At 56.5% G+C, this 18352-nt stretch overlaps 2 protein-coding genes across 4 annotated transcripts; one reads left to right on the top strand and one right to left on the bottom strand.

Moving 5' to 3' along the window:
- Positions 1-822: 822 nt before the first annotated feature.
- Positions 823-6689, bottom strand: STOML1 (stomatin like 1). 2 transcript variants are annotated; one of them, XM_082061485.1, is made up of 7 exons: positions 5292-6689; positions 4992-5098; positions 4721-4870; positions 4065-4268; positions 3401-3629; positions 2557-2769; positions 823-1815 (listed from the first exon to the last, which is right to left on the bottom strand). In XM_082061485.1, exons 1-7 carry the CDS (start codon positions 5437-5439, stop codon positions 1613-1615), a joined length of 1254 nt encoding a protein of 417 aa, XP_081917611.1. In that variant the 5' UTR covers positions 5440-6689; the 3' UTR covers positions 823-1612. The 2 variants fall into 2 exon arrangements, with proteins under 2 accessions (XP_081917611.1, XP_081917612.1); XM_082061486.1 differs by having other exon boundaries at positions 2557-2766.
- Positions 5896-14485, top strand: LOC309444007 (protein PML-like). Of its 2 annotated transcripts, none has more exons than XM_082061482.1 (10): positions 5896-5922; positions 6683-6779; positions 7536-8103; positions 8492-9069; positions 9426-9478; positions 9949-10032; positions 10152-10338; positions 10968-11014; positions 12778-12934; positions 13028-14485. In XM_082061482.1, the coding sequence occupies exons 2-10, from the start codon at positions 6728-6730 to the stop codon at positions 13600-13602; spliced, it is 2301 nt and encodes a 766-aa protein (XP_081917608.1). In that variant the 5' UTR covers positions 5896-5922; positions 6683-6727; the 3' UTR covers positions 13603-14485. The 2 variants fall into 2 exon arrangements, with proteins under 2 accessions (XP_081917608.1, XP_081917607.1); XM_082061481.1 differs by having other exon boundaries at positions 5898-5922; positions 10122-10338; positions 13028-14483.
- The last annotated feature ends 3867 nt before the right edge of the window (positions 14486-18352 follow it).

The raw sequence follows: 18352 nt of genomic DNA, 5'->3' as shown, positions 1-18352 counted from the left end.
ACTCCTCCTTCGTCCCGGAAAGCCCTTCCCAGCCGGCCCTGCCCTTCTCGGCCACCCAGCACGGGAAAAAAAACGCAGGAGACCCCAAGATCCCAGCCTCACCCCCCCACCCCCCCAAAAAAAGGCGTTTTTCCCAAGGAGTTGCATCCCCCTGGGGTCTCGGCTTCTACCACCACGCTGTCCCCCTGCACCCCGAGGCTGTGAGGGGGCTCAGAGACTGTTCCCCCGCTCCTTGCAGAGGTTTGTCACATCCCTCTTTGTCCTGGGGGAGCTGTATCCTGGCTGCCCTTTGCCCCTTCCTGCAGAGCATTGGTGCCCCCGAGCCATCTGCGCCGTGGGGACCACCACGAATAGGGGGGCACCATAAATGGGGGACCATCACGAATTGGAGGCCTCCAGGAGCACTTGAGGTTCACCTAACCTGGCACCCCAAAGGGAGAGGGTATGTTGGGACACTACTGTCACCTCCCCTTTGGGCCTGTAGGATCTCCAAAGCTTGGCCCAAGCTTGTGCCACAGGCCAGAAAGACCAGTTATGCTTGTCCCACTGGTCTAGTAAAATGTCCTGGGTACTGGTAAAGCTGCTTGGAGCTCTAAGACATTTTAACCCCTGGGGTGCTGTTTGGGGGCTGAGCATCTCTGGAGAGGCCGTGCCACCACGGCAGGACTTCACGTGTTCATCGTGACCATCAACACCACATCCCATGCCCCAGCCAGCATGTGGCCTCTTTGTGTAGCACCCTGAGGACCATCGGGGAAACTGAGGCACTGAGGGCTGCAGTCCCATCTGCCTGCAGAAGTCATCAGCCCGTCACTGCCCAAGCACGAGGCTGCAGACCAGGTTTATTGTCCATCGACAGTTGATAGAAAGGAAGCTTACAAAATTAAATAAATATCTATATATGCCTATATACAGTCCACACGCTTCCGCAGACAGACCTCAAAGCACGCATGCAAAAAAGCGCTTTGAAGCACAAATTAGCACAATCATTTATGACAAACCACTATGTCAGCTCAGGTACCTCCAGGCAGGTAATTTCCAAATTGTCACCTCTGCTCCTTCCCCATAAATCCCCATATCCCATCAGCAGTCGCGTACTGGACACCAACTCCAGCCCGCTGGTGGCATCCCAGCCTGGTCCAGCCAGCCATTGTACCCTGTTTCGGCTGCCCACCCCACCCCATGACTCCTACCTTTGGCCGCAATGTCCCCAGGCTCTTCCCAGTCCCATCTGCTCGGCTCATGCCCCATCCAGTCTAAAGTGATTGGCCATGCAGCCCATCATGGGGATAGCAGGACACTGTCTGTAACCTGCTGGCATACTGGCTGAGGGACCTGAAAGCAAACTGGTACATACTGGGGTGCCAACTGGTTCCCACTCTGTAACCTTGTAGACAAAGGATGAGCGCTAAAGCCAAGGACAAGGTCAAGCAACGGAGCTCAGCCTCAATTTCCCTGCTCAGGTCTTCACTCAGTTCCTGCAGCCTCCATGGGGAGAGCAGCAGGGGCTCCAACAGGGCAAAACCCCCACCAGGCAGCACCCCTATATGTCCCCAGCTTTTCACACGCCTACAGAGACACATGCACACAGACACACACCCACATGCATGCTCTATCTACGTTGCTTCATGGCCTTGAGGAGCTCCTCCAGCTTCAGGGCAAGGTGCAGGTCACCCTTCACCTGCAGCCTCCCGCTCATGTAGGCACTCAAGGGACGCAGGTCACCCACCAAGAGGTCCTGCAGGTCTTTCTCTGTCACCTCCAGGATGACGTCGGGGCTGCCCTCGGGTACTCCACGGCCAGCCCGCCCGCTGCCTGTAGGACACGGTAGGTGGGAGAGGGAGAAACAACAGGCTTCAGAATCCAGCCTTTTCTGCTGGTGCTTCCCCTCACCGGTTCAGGAGGTTTGAGTTGGGCCAGAGGACAGACAAGGGCCTGCCATGGGGATTTTGGAGTCCTCACTCCTTACGGAGATAAATTTCTCTTGTGTAGTTCCACCAATGTCCTGGTACAGTGGTCCACCTCCAAGCCCTGTCCTACTTTTGCCTACTTTCTTCTAGCTACTAGGAAGAAAATTAACTCTATCCCAGCCAAAACCAGCACACATGGCCACCAGGAAAACTACCAGCACCCATGTAGGAATGGATGAGGGTGCTGGGAGGACATCTTCCAGCATGGCAGTGGCCCAAAGTGCTGCCTGTGTGTCTCTCTGTCAATACCCCCTTGGGCTGGTGGCCAACAAACCCTGAGGTCTCTGAGCCGTCCCCCTTGGCCAACAACGAGGAGACCTGGCTGACAATTTTTCTATCAATACTCTTTTTTTGAAGCAAAATTAATGGTTTTGATCCCAAACAAATCATATTTTGGACTTCCAGGGAGCATGGACTCAAAGCCACGATTGCCAAACTGCAGTGCTCAGTTGATAGACCTTGGGGTGCCTTTCATGAAGCTACCAAAGTGGCTTGGTTTGGAACCCCTTCTCACCCAGCTTGGTGGGGTGCACAGCATGCAAAGAGGACACAGGTGCAAAATATAACAGCCCCAAAGAGCAGTGACCTGAGGAGAGGTCTATGAAGTAGGTGCTCCGGGCGCCGCTGGGCAGGAGGATGTCCAGCTGGTAGGATGCTCCCACCTGGCTGACCAGGGCCTCGCAGAGGACGGGCTCCACTGCCGAGAGCAGCTCGTCCGTGCTGGGCTTCCTCCGGGTGCTGCCGATGGGGAGGGCAGCAGGGGGAGGCTCCACTTCGTTCACCGTCTCCACGCTGTCTGCTGGGAACAATGGGACAAAAGCAGGTTGAAGGGACACCTTTGGGTGGTGAATTTTGCTGGTCTGCATGGACCCACCAGAAAAGGTCTCCAGAGCAGAGAAACACACTTATCCAGCAAGTTTCCAGCTAAGCAAGAAGAGGACAACACAGTTTGGCCAGTTCCTACTGCCTGCTCCTCCCTCTGCCATGGGTTACTCTTCCCCTGCTATCAGGGGGTGGCAAATTATCCTGAAAGAAACAGCAGGAAAAAAAACAACTGTGCAGGGTTTCTGGAAAAAAAAGTCCATGTTGCCCTCAGCTGTGACTCTCTCGGCAAGCTCAGCCTTGGGTTTGCCTGTTGGAAATGCTGAGATCTGAGTTGGGCTTGACTCCAGGCTCCTGCAGATCTGCTCCTGCCCTCCCCAGTCCCTCCTCCAACATCTTCTGGAAAGGTTGTGTTGTGCCACGTGCTGTATGGAGCTGTGCCCAAAGTCATCCTCTCTCCTCCCCGCTACCAGCCTATTTACGCCATGCTCGTGGGAGCGTGATATCTCCCAGACTTTGGCTCCTCTGTCAAACAGCCAATGGACACAAAGGTCATTGGGCAGGAGGGACATCCCCCAGGAGAGAAGCGGTGGCCCCATGTTGCTTACCTGCCTCTGGAGCACCGGTCCTGCTGCCCGCCAGAGCCAGGGTGTTGCTGAAGAAATGGGCAGCCAGCTGCTGAATGGTGCCATCCAGCCCCTCCAGCCCAGGCAGAGGTGGCACGGTGGCCAGAGAGCCCAGTGGGTTCTCCTGGGGTGGCTGCAGCACAGCCTCCATGCTCAGCTCCACCCGGTCCACCTCCAAGCCCCAGGACTTGGTCATGTCATTAATCTCCAGCTGCAGAGATGAGAAGGAAGTGAGAAGTGTTGGCAGCCCAGGCAGGGTATGGCCATGGAGACCACCCATCGTAGCATCCCCAACCACGGGCCTCCCATAGTTTATACTTCAGCTACCCACTAGCTTTAGATGTGGGGTGTTGGACCAGACTCAATAGTGGAGATATGGAGATGACATTTACCTCTGTCCACAACACATGGGCTTTTCTATGTGGCCAAAGCCCTTAGAGATAAGCCACAGAGCTCCAGAGATCCACAGGCTGGAAGTATCTGCTCCCCACTAATCACCACATTTTCCCAACTCCCTTCCTTGGCCAGACCCATGGTCAGATGGACATTCAACAGCTCCATCTTTCCCTTACTGTTACTTCCACATCAAGAGTTGAAGAGTTAGGGGGACTTGGGGGGCTCTGCACAGAGCTAGGACGGTCCTCACCAGCAGCTGCTCCCCAATCCTCAGCTTCTCCGCCTGGATCTCACGGAGGCTTTTCTTCATCAAGGTCTTGGTCATAGCATTCTGTGCCGTCATCCGAGTGGCCGCGATGAGGTCCTTCACCATCATGACGGACAGTACGGGGTCCCACACCCGGAACTGGACATCAGCACCCATGGAGAAGACCGCGCCATCCTTGGAGGTCAACTGAGACAGAGAGAGTCAGGATCTCCACCCCTTTCCACCCCATGGCCTGACCCTTGTGTGTAAAGCCTGGGAGCAGGATCTTTCCCAGCTCTAGAGCTCTTTATTAAGAGGGTTATTAGAAACAAAAACTAACCCAAATATTTAAGTCTGGTCTAGCCTGAATGACGAGGCCAGTTTCCAGCACGGGGATGTTATTGAAAGACATCTGGGAAGGACAGGGACTGATGTTTTGAGATGTCTCCAGCCAGGAGCACACATTAAGTGTGCAAAGTCAAGGGGAGCTTTGCAGCCATAGTAGGTGAGGACTCTGGCCTCACAGCACCAGCCACAATCCCCCTCACCTCCCCATGATGGTAGAGAAACTGCAAGTTGGGTCCACACATGGCACCAAGGGTCAGACCACCCCAAAATCCACCTGCTCGGGGTATTTTAGAGATGTCTCTCCAGCTCACCTTGCAAGGGGGCACGTTGAAGGCCCTGGTCCTCAGGTCCACCCGCTGGCAGTGATCGATGAAGGGCAGCAGCAGGACCACACCAGGGCCCTGCGGCGCCCGGATGCGGCCAAGGCGGAAGATGATCAGCCGCTCGTAGGTGGGCACGATCTGGAATGTCAAATTTTAGACCAGGGTAGAAGCAAAACCCTGGGTCCTGCAGTGGCAGGGACAACCGGGAATGGTCCCCCCCTGGTCGTCATCCCACTCCTCGCCTGCTTTCCTCCCTTACCTTCAAGGCAAACCATCCTGAAATGGGGAAGGTGACAACCATCAGCAAAAAGACCAAGGAGGTGATGATCCCATGGCAGATCCAGGACAGCCAACCCTGGGAGGAGTCTGCAGGGAGGGTGAAAGGGGGATATACCTTCTCCAAACCTCCCTGCCCTGCCCAGGAACCCTCATCAAAGCCTCTCCCCCCATGCACCCAGGGAAGTCACCAGCATGGGGGGCACCCAGCCAGCGTGACACCCTACAGAGAAAGTGGTGACAGGGAGGGGCATGGTGATGCAACCCTAAGGTTGGGACTCACCTGAGGTATTCCCGGACGGCCCCAGGGGATCTGGTTTGGATCCGAAGGAGAAGAAGCCCTTCTGAGCACCGGAGAGCCCAATGCTGGACTGCTGGAAGCGGTCAAAGTCTCCCAAGGGAAGGGCTTGGTATCCCGACCGACTGAACATGGTGCTGGCCACCTCAGAGCCCTCTAAGCCCAGCTGCCCGCTGCCATCGCGGCCAGCCCTGTGACCAGCGTGGCTTCTGCCTGTCCCTGACCCGATCCAATGTCCCTGTGACGAGGGAGATGCTGGAGAAGAGCTGGCAAACCCTGCTGTTATCACAGAGAATGCTTGCTAGAATAAATCAATCCTTCGAGGGGGGTTTCCTTGCCGGGGTCTCACCCGGGCTGGGGGGGCTGGGGGTTTCACATCCTGCCAGTGACGCTCGGAGCAGGAGCCAAGCTGGGAGACAAAAGCCACAGACTCACAGCCGTTCCCCGCTTTGGATCCCCTTGGAGCTGGGGGATAACCCCAGGGTGTCCCTGTTGCTGTGGGGACCGGAGGCTGCGGTGAGGATGCCGTGGCGGGGAAGGAGGGAGATGCTGGAGCTTCCTGGTCTGCTTGTCATGTGGCTGCTGACGGCAGAGGGACGAGGCGGCTCATGGCTGGGTGAGCTTTTTTCCGGAGAGGCCCTGCCCAGGAACTGCTCCAGCAGCCATGGGGAGGTCAGGGTCTTCCATCGCATGCTCACCTTGGGGGGCTCCGGAGGGCACCCCAGCCCCACAGGGAAGCGGGAGAGGTATTTTTCCCAGTAAGTCCTGCTCTGGCGTGACCTTCTTGCCACGCCAAAGCCCCCCCACTCCATCTTGTCTCCATGCAAAGGGTAGTGGAGACAAAAAGCAGCCCGGCGCAGCGCTGCTAAGGACTAGGGGGTGGCAAAAGGGCGGGTTTAAACCCTGCCTTGGCTGAAGCAAGGGCCTGAGACACTGTCCCAGACACAGCAGCAGCTGTCCCTTTGCAGCTGAGCCAGCACCCAGACACGCACCCCAGCAGGGATCAGGGGTCCTAGCTAGTGGCTGAAGCAGAGCTTTGCCATCTGAGCTCAATTGAGTGCCAGCATTCCCCTGGGTGCCAGCATCCCCCCGGTGCCTGCATCCCCATCCTGGTACCAGCATCCCCCTTGGTGTCTGCACCTTCACCCTGGTACCAGCATCCCCCCGGTGCCTGCATCCCCATCCTAGTACCAGCATCCCCTAGTGCCTGCATTCCCCAATGCCACCGGCAGACCCGGGCAAGGGGAGGACAGGAGAGGGCAGGTAGGAGGGCACCACTCGGCCCCTCCCCGGTACGGCGCACCGGTCTCTCCCGGGGAAGCCCCGCTGCCTTCCCCGCCTTCTTCCCTCCAGCTCCTCCTCCTCTTCCTCCCCAGCCGGACCGGGAAACCGAAAGTACACTGCTCGGCCCAGTTTCTGGAATGGCCGCCAGCCCCACCGCCCCCCGGCCGCCCACCTCCGGCCCCCCAGCAGGTAAGGGGGGGTCTCCGCTTTGCTGGAGGGGGAGAAGGGAGGGGATGGGGGGATAAAGCCTCGCCCAGGGCCCCCCACCAAAGGGAACCGTGGGGATTGCCTGCTTGGGTGAGGGCCGTTGTATTTTCAGGTGCAAAATCATTCCGGGAGAGGGGTGGGAGGTGGTAAGGGGGCTCTCTGCTTTATTCGGGGGGCTCCTGCCTGTGGGGCCAGGCTGGGGGAGGCGCAGGGGGGCGAGGGGTGGGGGACACGTTTGTGGCCAGCACTGGTGCCAGCATTCTGGGGCTGCCTGGGAGGTTTTGCAAGAACTGGGGTGGACACACCATTCCCAGGGCCCCCCACTTCTCTCCCCTGCTTTTCCTTCTCACAGGGCGAGAAGGATTAGTGGCAGCAAAGTGAAAGAAAAAGTCATTTGTAGCCTTGGTTTCCTCCTTTCCCCCCAGTTTTGAAATGCGGAAGGGAAAGAGGTTGGGGAGCGGGGAGGAGAACCTCCAAGGGTCCCACACTGAGGGCGAGGGGGAGCACAACCCTTTGCACCCCCACAGGATCTCCCCTGGGGGAGCACCCTTCGCCTTGCTGAGGTGCTGCCACCCACTCGCCCTCAGCAGGAGGGATGGAGAGGAGCTGCTCACCCACTGTGGGGCTCCCTTATCCCTTAACCAGTGGGGTGGGCTGCCCATGGATGGCCCCCACAGGTGGGACTGAACATCCCGTCCCCCTCCATCTCACGGGGTCTTTCCCCCACATCCCACCTAGACGGAGACAGTGCCGCTGCCCCCATGGAGGCAGGACCCCAGCTGAGTACCCCCCCGTGCTCCCCTCCATCCCACCCTCCCGCGGTGGAAGATGACTTCAAGTTCCTCCTTTGCGAGCGCTGCCAGCAGGCATCACCCAACCTCAAGCTCCTCACCTGCCTTCACACCTTGTGCCTCAATTGCCTGAGCGAGAACAAGCCCATAGGGCAGTGCCCCGTGTGCCGGACGCCCATCCCGCAGGCCAGCGGCATTCCTGACATGGACAACCTGCTCTTCACCAACCTGCAGGCCAGGCTCAGCATCTACAAGAAGATCGTGGACAGCGGTGGTGCGAGCTGCAGCCGGTGCCGGGGTGAAGCGGCGGCTGTGTGGTGCCCTGAGTGCGAGGAGTTCCTTTGCACCAAGTGCTTCGAGGACCATCAGTGGTTCTTTAAGAAGAGGAACCATGAGGCCAGGAAGGTGGAGGATCTTTGTGCTGAGTCACCTCATCAGTTCCTGGAAGACACCAGGAAGTCCTGCAACCTCTTTTGTGCCAATCCCAGTCATACTGGCCAGGATCACATCTCCAGGTGAGAGCAGTGCCTTGTCCCCGGGTCCCATCCTGCACCATGGGCTTTGGGGCTGCTGCTCCAGGACCAGCCCCCAGGGCTAAGGGGGTTTCATCACCTGCCTTTGGAGAGGGATGGCTGCAACCCCCATGAGACCCTGGGCAGGAGCAGGGTGCAATATGGGGCTGGCAGCTCCCTGGGAGGGGGGAGGGGAGCAAAGGTGGGTTGAACATCCAGCTTTGTGCCCACGTCTGCAGCTGGTGAGGTGACGCAAAGCCCTTTTGTGCCCCATGCCTCAGTTTCCCTTCTCATTAAACCCCACAGTCGCCCTGTGGGGAGAGGGAATCACACTGCGCGTGGTGGAAATGCTTACCTACCAGTTTTAAAGGATGTTCCCGTTTCCTCCCAGCATCTACTGCACCAAGTGCGAGAAGGTGCTGTGCTGCTCGTGCGCGCTGCTGGACAGCCAGCATGCCCCGTTCTGTGACATCCGCAGCGAGACCCAGCGCCGGCAGCGGGAGCTCAGCACCATCGCCCAGGAGCTCGAGCAGAAGAGGAGCCGCTTCCAGGCCACCCAGGCGGTGCTGCGGGACGAGGCCGCCCGGCTGGAGGAGACGCAGCGGAAGATGCGGGAGTTGATCCAGCAGCGCGTGGAGCAGCTGGTGCAGCTGCTGCGGCGCGAGGAAGAGGAGCTGCTGGGGCTGGTGGAGGCGCAGCAGGAGCGGGGCCGGCGGGAGCTGGCCGGGGAGCTGCAGCGCGTGGAGGGGACGCTGCGGCGGATGGAGGCGGCCGAGCGGCTGGTGGAGAAGATGAGCCTGTACGCCACGGAGCAGGAGGTGATGGACATGCAGCCCTTCATCAGGGAATCGCTGCAGGAGCTGCAGCGGCTGCAGCCGCCGGCAACCGGGGAGCGAGAGCAGCCGCGGGATCTGAGCGAGTGCAGGGCCAGGCTGCAGGCGCTGGTGGAGCGCGTCACGGGGCACCCAGGTGAGGACGTGGCCGCAGGGATGGATCCAGCCGCCCCGGGGCCAGTGGGGACTTGGGCTAGCTCAGAAAGCCATCACCCAGCTCTGGGCTCTTATTTCCACCCATGGGGTCCAAGATTTGCCCCTTTGCTTATATGGCCAGAGCCCTGTTTTGGTCTTCTGAAGGGCTCTGGTGATGCTGATTTCTGGGTCCCCAAAGTCTCCAAAACCCATTGGGCCATCCCAAACCAAAGGGTGGGAAAATGAATGGAAAACAAAACTGCCAGGCAGGTTTTTCCCAGCTGGGCTGTTCTCAGGGCTGGGTGGGATTTCCAGAGGCTCTGATTCAGGATTGAAGCCCTGTTCTCTCCATTGCAGCTAATAATTCCGAAGCCGTGCCCACGGTCGAGCTGACCCTGGAGAGCGACCTGGTGAGATTTCTGTGTTTTGTCCCGGTGTGCTGCTGTGCAGGAGGGGCGCTTGTCTATCAGCCAAAATGTGGATCTGCTCTTATTCTGACCTTTGCAAGCCTTTCCCAAGGGTCTGCCTTCCTCTCCCCAGCCCATCACTCCCTTTTCTTCATCAACAACAAACCCTCAGGAAGGTTTCTGCCTGGTCAGAGAAGACCCTGCCTTATAACGATCATTTTGCACAGCACAGGGGTGCTCCTACCCCATCCCACTTCTCCGAGCCTGCTGCTTCATCCCTCATTTTTTCAGGGAGAACTGTGGCCTCTCCCAGCTGTAGCACTGTCAAACATCCACAAGCCTTGAGCCCAGCCGAAAGGCCAGGCTGTGCCTCGGTTTCCCCCATGCTGAGGATGTTTCTCCCCCTCCCAGCTCTGCAGAGGGGTCGGTGGTCTCGAGGTTCATCCTAATGCTGCTCTGCGCTCTCTCCACAGCAAGAGGAGCCCGTCCAGTGCAACGGCCAGAGCACCTCGCCCACCTTCACCACCACCAGCCTCAAGAAGAGACAGATGAGCCCGGTAAGAACCTCCCTGGCCAGGCAGAAGCCTTTGGGGACCAGGAGGTGCCACTCCTGCCCCTTACATCCCCTGTGCTCTCCTCTCTCCAGTCTCCCCCCGTCACTGTTTGCTCCAAGCAGACGCTGCACTCTATGGAAAGGGGCAGCCAGATCTCACCCAAGCTACTGAAGCTGGAATGTGACAACATGCCGGTCCCCAGCGATCCCAGTTCAAAACAGTGGGATGGCAGAAGTGGGCCCAGCACCTCCATGCAGAGAAAGATCCGCAACAGCATCCATGCCGCCAGCCGCTCCACAGATGATGCAGGTGGGGATCGGGAACGTGGCCCTCCTCGTTACCCTGTCTCTTGCCTCAACCCTCATCTTTCCCAGCCTCTGGGCACCCCCAGGGACTCAGAGCCTTGGTCAAACCCACCCGGGTCAGAGAAGCAGAGGGTGGGAGTTGGTTCCAGGGGTTGAACACAAGAGCAATGCCCGGGGGTGGATGTGGATGTTCTGTCCAACTCCGTGTCCTGCCTCTGAGGCAGCCAAAAACCAAGCCTAGCGAAGAGCAGAGCAGCAGGGTAAGTGTGCAGAGACTCCTCTGCTGCCTGCTTCAGGAGCTCTGGATTTTCCTGCAGCAAAAAAACACTACAATTTTTAGCAGAAGACATTTTCTTCCCCAGACTCACCCAGCGTACCTCAGCGAGGGGTCCTGGGCTCAGCTCTGCAAACAGGAGGGTGGATGAAATGCATCTTCTGGGGAGGCGGGTACAGGATCCCTGGGGGTGAAGCAGCAGTGGAGAGGTTGCCAGAGCACCCAAGGCCTGGTTGCTTCACAGTCCTGGTAGAAGCGTTTACCCTCTGCTGCAAAAATCCTGAGAGAAGGTCAGTCCTGCCATGGGATTTCCAAATATCAGCCTTTGAAGCTTCAGCACTGTCCTCTTCTTTCCGCAGAAGACATCATCGTCTGCAGCTCAGAGGACAGCGAGGAGGACACGGCGGTGAGTGTCATGCCAGCCCTTCCTCCTTGCTGAGCCAGGCAGAAGAGGCTGCTGCACCCCAGCATCCCGGGGGCGCCTTTCCCTTCCCTCCAGCCTTCTCCTCCCTTCCCAGCATCAGCCAGAGACTTGCTTGCAGCTTCCTCTTCCCTATCCATTGCTCCCAAGAGCAAAAAAAGAGTTGTGGGGATAAAATCTTGTCCCCACTCCCTCCTAGTGCAAAAAAATCCCGAGGCTGGGGCTTTTGTGGATGTTAGCAGCTTGGTGTGAGAAATCCCTGCATGAGGCAAGTGGCCTTTGGTATGATGTGGATTTAAGGGTGTAGCAAAGGCACAGACTGAAAAACAGAGGTCCCAGAGGTGTAAACGTCTCATGGATGGTCTGGTGCTGGGAACTGGTAAAGTGCAACTTTGAGAGCTCGGAAAAAATGGTTTAAGGCCTGGAAAAGCAGGGGGGAAATAGCAGCTGAATGAGAAGAAAGGGCTGAGCAATGGGCTGAGGCAGCAGGATGCAGCCCAGGGAAGCTGCAGCCTTTGAGGGGTGGAGAGCAAGGGCTGGGGACCTGTCCGGAGGCTTGGACATGGAAAAGGAGATTTGGGGGCTGGGGAAGAGCCTTTTGGGGGTCACCTGGGGACTGTCACACTCTTCACACCAAGCTGAAGCCTCAAGAGCATCACCAGTGCCTGGCGCTGCTGGGATCCATCGCCCATGGCCACCACGGTGCTGTGGGCCTGTGTCGCTCCCCGCAAATCCTCCCCATTTTCCCTCTCCGCTTAACCCTTCAATAAAACCTTCCTACATAGAAATCCAGTTTGCTCAGTGCTGCTTTGGGTAACAAGAGCATCTGCAATCACATTTTTGTCACCAAGTTTGGTTCATCTAACTCCCTTCAGGCCAGCTGGGTCACTTGGGGCACTGCCACCACCCCACCATCCTTCTCCTGTCCTTTTCCAGAGAGGGGAACCCCAGATGCCTTTCAAACACTTAAAATAAACCTGGCATTCAAGCAATCATACATCCCCAGAGCTGGGGTTTTACTCACGTGCCTGTAGACATGGGTCCAGCCATGTTTCCACCACCGCAGGTGACGATGACAAGGGAGGTGGATGCTCCGTCACCGTAGCGTGCTCAGGGCAGGGGTGCAGGATTGTCGCTGGGGGAAAAAAAAAGGAAAATTAAGGTTAGACCCTCTTGAATGTATTGTTGTTCTACTCTCTTCCCATTGGGACATGCTCAGTGGGAATGTCCATCCCTGCTGAGGCTGGACAGGGGATGGTTGGTGTGGCTGCTTGTGGAAGCCTTGGTGTGGCCCTTGGGAAGCATCACTGTAGGCACCGAATCTGTTGAGCCTCTGGCCACCAAACCTCCTCCTGGCGCAATTGAGTTCCCTTTTCCTCTAGACAGCAAGCAGAACTCTAAGTCTCGTGGTATCTCACCTGGTGAGGTTGCTCAGCCGCATCCCTATCCCTGCATGAGCTGCAGCCACATGAGATGTACAGGAAGGGACAGCAAGTTCCCAGACCTGCTTGCTGTGCCCAGACCCTGGTTTTGGGCCCTCAGTGGGGCTCCCTGTGGCCAGCCCTCTCCTGAGACACAACATGCACCCAACCCATCCCCAGCAGAGCTGGGACATCAGACTGGGGGTTTCATGGCACTGCACACAACTGGGTCCTTGCCAATGGTGCACCCAAGGGTGCTCCTTGTGCCTTCCTAGCCAGATCCAAGCAGGCAGATGGGACTTGGTCCCCTTCTCCACTCTCTTGCAGGCCTCCAGCAAGCCCAAGGAGATCAAGAAGTCCTCCAGCCCCACATGGTCTGAGAGTGGCACCTCACCCCCCCACAGCCCTGGCCACACCAGCCCCTGGGACGACAGGTTGGAGCTGAGCACCTTGGTGTTCCTCAGCTTGAAGCTTGACCAGAAAAGTGAGCATTGACTTTCCTGGGCATAGGGAGGCTGGGTGGCAGAGAGGAGGACCCCCAAATACTTACCCCAGCCCCATCCTTTCCCCTCCACAGCCCAGAGCATCATGGAGGTGGCGGCAGCCAACGGAGATCACACTTTCCAGGCGCTGATTCAGACACCCGAGTCGGTACTGTCGCTGCTCTCCCAGGGTGTCCCCGTGGAGGTGGGGATGCAACACCTCCTCTGGTACCTCTCCCCTCTCCCCAGGCCCATCCTCATCGTCTATAACTTCTGGGCACCGGAGCTGCCCGCTCTCTTTAAAGCCCTGGATGCCACTGGCAGGAAAGTGGACTTCTGCCACGTGGTGGGCGGTTACGTGGATATGTTGTCCTTAATCAAGGAAAAACTGCCCCAGGCACCTTCCTACAGGCTGAAGGGCCTGCTGAGGAGGCACCTGCAGCAGCAGCTCCAAGAGGGCAGCGCGCTGGCCACAGCCAAGGCCTTGCAGCAGCTTTGGGGAGCCCTGGAGCTCCCTGCCCATGCTGATGCGGGGATGACGCTCACCCATTGCAACCTGGAGAGCTACACCATCCTTTGGCCCCTGGTGCAGGAGAAGCTGCTCCCCAGGAGGATGGCCAAGGTCCTGGCCCTCCGCAACCTCATCCTCTGGGAGGTTGAAGCGGTGTGAGTGCAACCATGGGGTGAGCTGAGCTGGCCAGGTCCAGGTTAACCATGGGATGCTCACCAGGGATGCAGGGATAGTCACCAGGGATGCTCACCAGGGATGCTCACAGCAGCGTCAAGGAGGATTAGTAGATCCTCTCCACTCCCAGCACAGGCTTTAAAAGGTTCACACTGAAGGGTGGGTAAGAACAGTGTTTCTAGATAGAGTGAGAACAGTGTAAAGTCATTGTTAAACCCTTTGTGCATATTGCTGTGATTTACAGCAATGGGCGAGTAAAAGGATCAACAAAACTTCCATGGACAAATTATAGTCCATAACAAAGTTGTTTAGAATATATTAATTAGAATTCTGGCACTGGTTTAAAAATATTTGATTCTTAAATGTTCTGAAGTTGACACTGAAAATTTCTCTCTCTCCGTGCCATCCCTTCCTGTGCTCAAACATTCTCAGTCGTCACAAACTGCAGACATCACATGCATTTTTCTCACAATATCTCTTATAAAGACAATAACTCTGAAAAGAGAAGCTAACAGAACAGGAAGACCCATCAGACCTCCATTGTAATCCCCTTATTTCGGAACCTTTCTGACTCTGTTTAGCTTTCATTCCATATAATTTTTCATTATTTTTTTTTGGTTGTCATGTGCTCTTCATAGTGGGGTGCCATTTTAGCAGACCTGTCCATCTATGGGAGCAGGAATCCCTGTCATAGACCTTTCAAGAACTTCACCCAGCCTGATATTATGAAGTTCCGTTGAAGAGATACAGATTTTTATTCTTGAGAAAGATTTGTTTTAATCTTCTCATTTACTTGCTTCTCACGGTAATGCCTATCCTTCTCATGACTTTTCATGATTCTGGGTCAGCTCTAGAGGGGAAGAAACAACCCAATGAAATGAATACCTTTATAAAATAAATGACATGGTGCAGGGCAGAGTAATTTCTTGGAGCATCTCCACCCCTCCCTTTCCCAGCAATGCGGGCGGGGAGATACTGGGAGCTCTGTTCCCCTTCGCCCCCCCTCCCCAAACCCCCGCAGCCTGGATGCGGCCTCCGGTGACATGCAGAGCTTGGTGTCGCTGTCCCAAGCCGGGACTGTGTTCGACAAGGCAGTGAGGGACATGTACCACCAGGTGTCCCCTTCGTATAGCCGGACACGGCTGGGCGGGCGGGGACTGGGGCTCTCACACGAATACCCACTCGTGCACACGCACACCCACTTGTACGCACTCACACCCACGCGTCTGACACACACACGCATCCCTGGAACCCACCGGTTGTCCCTCCTGTACCCGGGAGGTACCGTGACCATCACCGGGGCATCTGGGCTGCTGTATTGGGTGACAGAGTGGGGCGGGGGGGTGAATGACCAGGTGGCTCAAAGTGGGTGGAGGTGGGCAGGAAAGGATCTTCTCACACAGAATCACAGAATGTATCCATCACCCTACAGCAGCTTATACAGAGCGATCCCAACGGAGCCCCGCGGTGGCACAGGTGGCTTGTCACCAAATTCAACCAGTGCCACCTCACCCTGGGGATTCTCCAGGGGCCAACGCAGGGTTGTGTGTGTGGAGCAGCCTCTACAAGGGACACAGCCGGAGGAGAGCAGACCCCATCTGTCTGCTGTCACCGGCCTCATCAAAACCTTGTAAAACAATAGCGAAGTCAATGGGCTGCGGGAGCCAGATTAGCTGTTCCTGTGCCCTGAGCTGCCGTAAAGCTCAGTCACCCGGTGAGAAAAGAGTTTGGCGCTGCGGGGTGAGCAGAGCAGCAGCCAACAAGCTGGATGGGCTTGGTGTATGAGGACAGGGCTGCGCTGGGGTGTCCCTGTGGGGTGAAGGCTCCCCAGACATCCCTCCAGCTTGTACAGCCCCACTCGGACCTCCCTCCCACCCCCCACCCCCCATGAAAATCCCCCTCCAAGCCAGAGGGACAAGGAAGAATCAGAAAGAATCAGAGGCTGATTTTTTTTTTTGAGCAATAAATAACTTTACTGAATTAAGCGAATCTCCTGAAGTGATATATAATATGCTGGCTTGCTTGATTGGCTGGTATTAATAATGCATTGCTCAATCTAAACCATTCATAAAATGACTCCCCGCTAGCCCCGAGCAAAGTGCTTTGGGACTCAGGAGGGGGAAAAAAAATAAAAGCAAGAAGGAGCAGCATAAATCCTTTCTGTTTATGAAAATGGATTTCTTCCCCCAACAATCATGCAAAACTAATTAGAGCCAAAGGGACGGTTCCTCTGCATTTGATTATGTCCTGAGAGATCGTTCGGGTTGTCTGGCCAAGGCGAGTGGAAGCTCAAGGCAGGGGAGGATGTGGCCTGAGAAAGGTTACCTGGGTTATATTTCTGATAAAAATATCAGCCTGCTAATATCTGAACAGGTTTTGATCCCAAAGATGGGGCCCTCAGGACTCAAATATTTGGAGAAGTGGTGAGGCACAGCTAAGGGAAACCTTGTCTAGATGGAAGAAGAAGTCACATCACCTCTGCCCAGCCAGATCCCGCAACCAGAATGCTGCCAGGGTGGTGGCTTAGTGCACTCACCTCAGTTTGGAGGAGCTGACTTGGGGCTAGAAGTTAGAGAAGCCAAGAGAGCCCAGATTGGGGGCTTGGCCGCCTTCTCCTTAAATAGGCAGTGCCCCTGAGCAGGATGGTGAGAAGGGCTCCTCCCTCCTGAGGGTGTAAATCAGCAAACTCTCATTGGCTGCAGCAGTAAGCCAGTGATTTCTGCAGCTGGGAGCCTGCCCTCCTTTGTACCAGCTGGAGATGTGTCCCCAGAGCTTTGATGGTCAACACCAGCTATGGACCTGGGCCCCAGTCCAGTTTTGACTTACCACATGTTCAGGAGAATTCTAATGTGGTGTGAGAAGGAGAGGTTGACAGCCCCAGAGTCTGCTCTTCCATCCATCCATCCATCCATCCATCCGTCCGTCCGTCCATCCGTCCATCCATCCATCCATCCATCCACGCACCCAACCTTCCATCCACACATCCATAGAATCATAGAATTATTTTGGTTGGAAGAGATCCTTAAGACCATCAAGCCCAACCATAACCTAAATCCAGCACTAAACCATGTCCCGAAGAACCTAATCTCTGTGTCTGTTCAACCCCTCCAGGGATGGTGACTTCACCACTGCCCTGGGCAGCCTGTTCCAGTGCTTCACAACCCTTTCCATGAAGAAATTTTTCCCAGTATTCAATCTGAACCTTCCCTGGCACAACTTGAGGACATTTCATCCACCCATCCATTCACCCATCCACACCTCCATCCTCCACCACCCTGTCCTGGAGCTCTCATCTGAGGGGACTGAAGAGTCACCACAGATCACTGTTGTTACACCCTGTGCTCAGCCATGGGAAACTGAGGCACACGTGGTGACATGAACCTTACTCGTTGTGTCCTCTGAGGAGGTGTGGATGGACGGTATAACCCATGCCATGCAAGTTCATGCTATGATGCTCACCCATGTGTCTAGGTTGGGGTCTGGCCGCCCTCAGGATCACGAGGAAGGTTGTGTTATCCATCCTGTCACACATGCATCATCCCTGACCCGTTTCTAGCACAACATGCTGCCTCCAACTCTCTTGAAATGTTCCCACTGTATCTAAGACGCTTGGGTTTCTCCCTCTTGCATGATGAATGAAGGAATCTCGGGAAGAGCTCAGCGTAGCGCAGTGGATAGCAGCCAAGGCAGAAAACAAGTGTCCTCTCCATGCTGGCCACATTTTTTTTGTGGTATTTTAACCTACTTTCATGCTGCTCAAAGCAAGTTTGCGATCCCCGTGCCTCCCACTGGAGCTCTGCAGCCCAGACCCAGCTGTGGGTCAACACCAGCAAGGGCTGACCTCTGGCCAGCATGGGGAGCCTGGGACATGCCATAACCTGAGCAGAAAGGGGTGAGGAGCACCATGGGGACACATCTGGCCTCTGTGGAGATGGTGAGCTCCAAGGTGCTGCCCTGTTGGTCATGAGAGTCCTGCCGTGGAGCTTGGAAGAGGCTGACAGCCTCAGAGAGTGAGCAAAATGGGGGGAAAAATAGTGCCTAGAAGCCACAACTTCAAGTGCCTGGTCCCGTAATTCCCTGAGCTGCAAATTGCTGGTCCTTGGGGGAGTGTCATGGTGAGGGTGAGGGCATGCTTGGGCAACCAGCCAGGTGCGGGGATGGGGTGGGACTGAGTCATGGTCCAGCCCTGACAATGCCGAGAGCAACACAGGAGCTCAAACTCCGTTCCAGCAGGAAGGGAGACATGGAAGCGCTGCCCCACAGATGTCTGCACTGGATTTGAAGTGAAACATCCTTCCTTCTTGGCCCCTCTGCAGATCCCTGTAGCCCCCCAAAACCAGGTGGCCTTGTCCAGCTGCTTGGGACAGTCCCCTGGGCCATGCCCAGGGCTTGTCTGGATTACATCAGTTGGGTTGGGCCAAAACCGTGATGGGAAGCATGGTGACATGGCCACAGTGCAAGAATTGAACAGTGTTACATGGAAACAAGGTGTTTTTGGTGGTCGCACATCACCCAAGCACCTCGCCCACCCCATGGGTGTCAGCCAACCACCAGCTCTTGTACCGCAGGGCTGAAGGGAAACTGAGGCACGACTTGGCAGAACACGCCCATCCCTGTGTCCTCGGGGCGGGGATGCAGAGCCAGGCTTCCCTCGCCCCGAGGGAGAGGTGACCAGGCGTTCACTCTGCCTGCGGGCAAGCAGGGAGGTAGCCAGACCCCTTCAAAACCCCCGAGG

Source organism: Streptopelia decaocto (assembly GCF_964273445.1).
Source record: "Streptopelia decaocto genome assembly, chromosome: 9".
NCBI classification, from domain to species: Eukaryota; Metazoa; Chordata; class Aves; order Columbiformes; family Columbidae; genus Streptopelia; species Streptopelia decaocto.
This window is presented reverse-complemented; position numbering and strand designations above follow the sequence as displayed.

Bases quoted from the DNA above. Each gene is read 5' to 3' on its own strand.
- STOML1 (XM_082061485.1), bottom strand. From the start codon at position 5,439: ATGTTCAGTCGGTCGGGATACCAAGCCCTTCCCTTGGGAGACTTTGAC. The intron at 5,099-5,291 runs GTGAGTCCCAAC...CCCTCCCTGCAG, and splicing joins GCCGTCCGGGAATACCTCAG to ACTCCTCCCAGGGTTGGCTG. The intron at 2,770-3,400 runs GTAAGCAACATG...CATTGTTCCCAG, and splicing joins GACCGGTGCTCCAGAGGCAG to CAGACAGCGTGGAGACGGTG.
- LOC309444007 (XM_082061481.1), top strand. From the start codon at position 6,728: ATGGCCGCCAGCCCCACCGCCCCCCGGCCGCCCACCTCCGGCCCCCCA. The intron at 9,070-9,425 runs GTGAGGACGTGG...TCTCCATTGCAG, and splicing joins GCGCGTCACGGGGCACCCAG to CTAATAATTCCGAAGCCGTG. The intron at 10,033-10,121 runs GTAAGAACCTCC...TCCTCTCTCCAG, and splicing joins AGAAGAGACAGATGAGCCCG to TCTCCCCCCGTCACTGTTTG.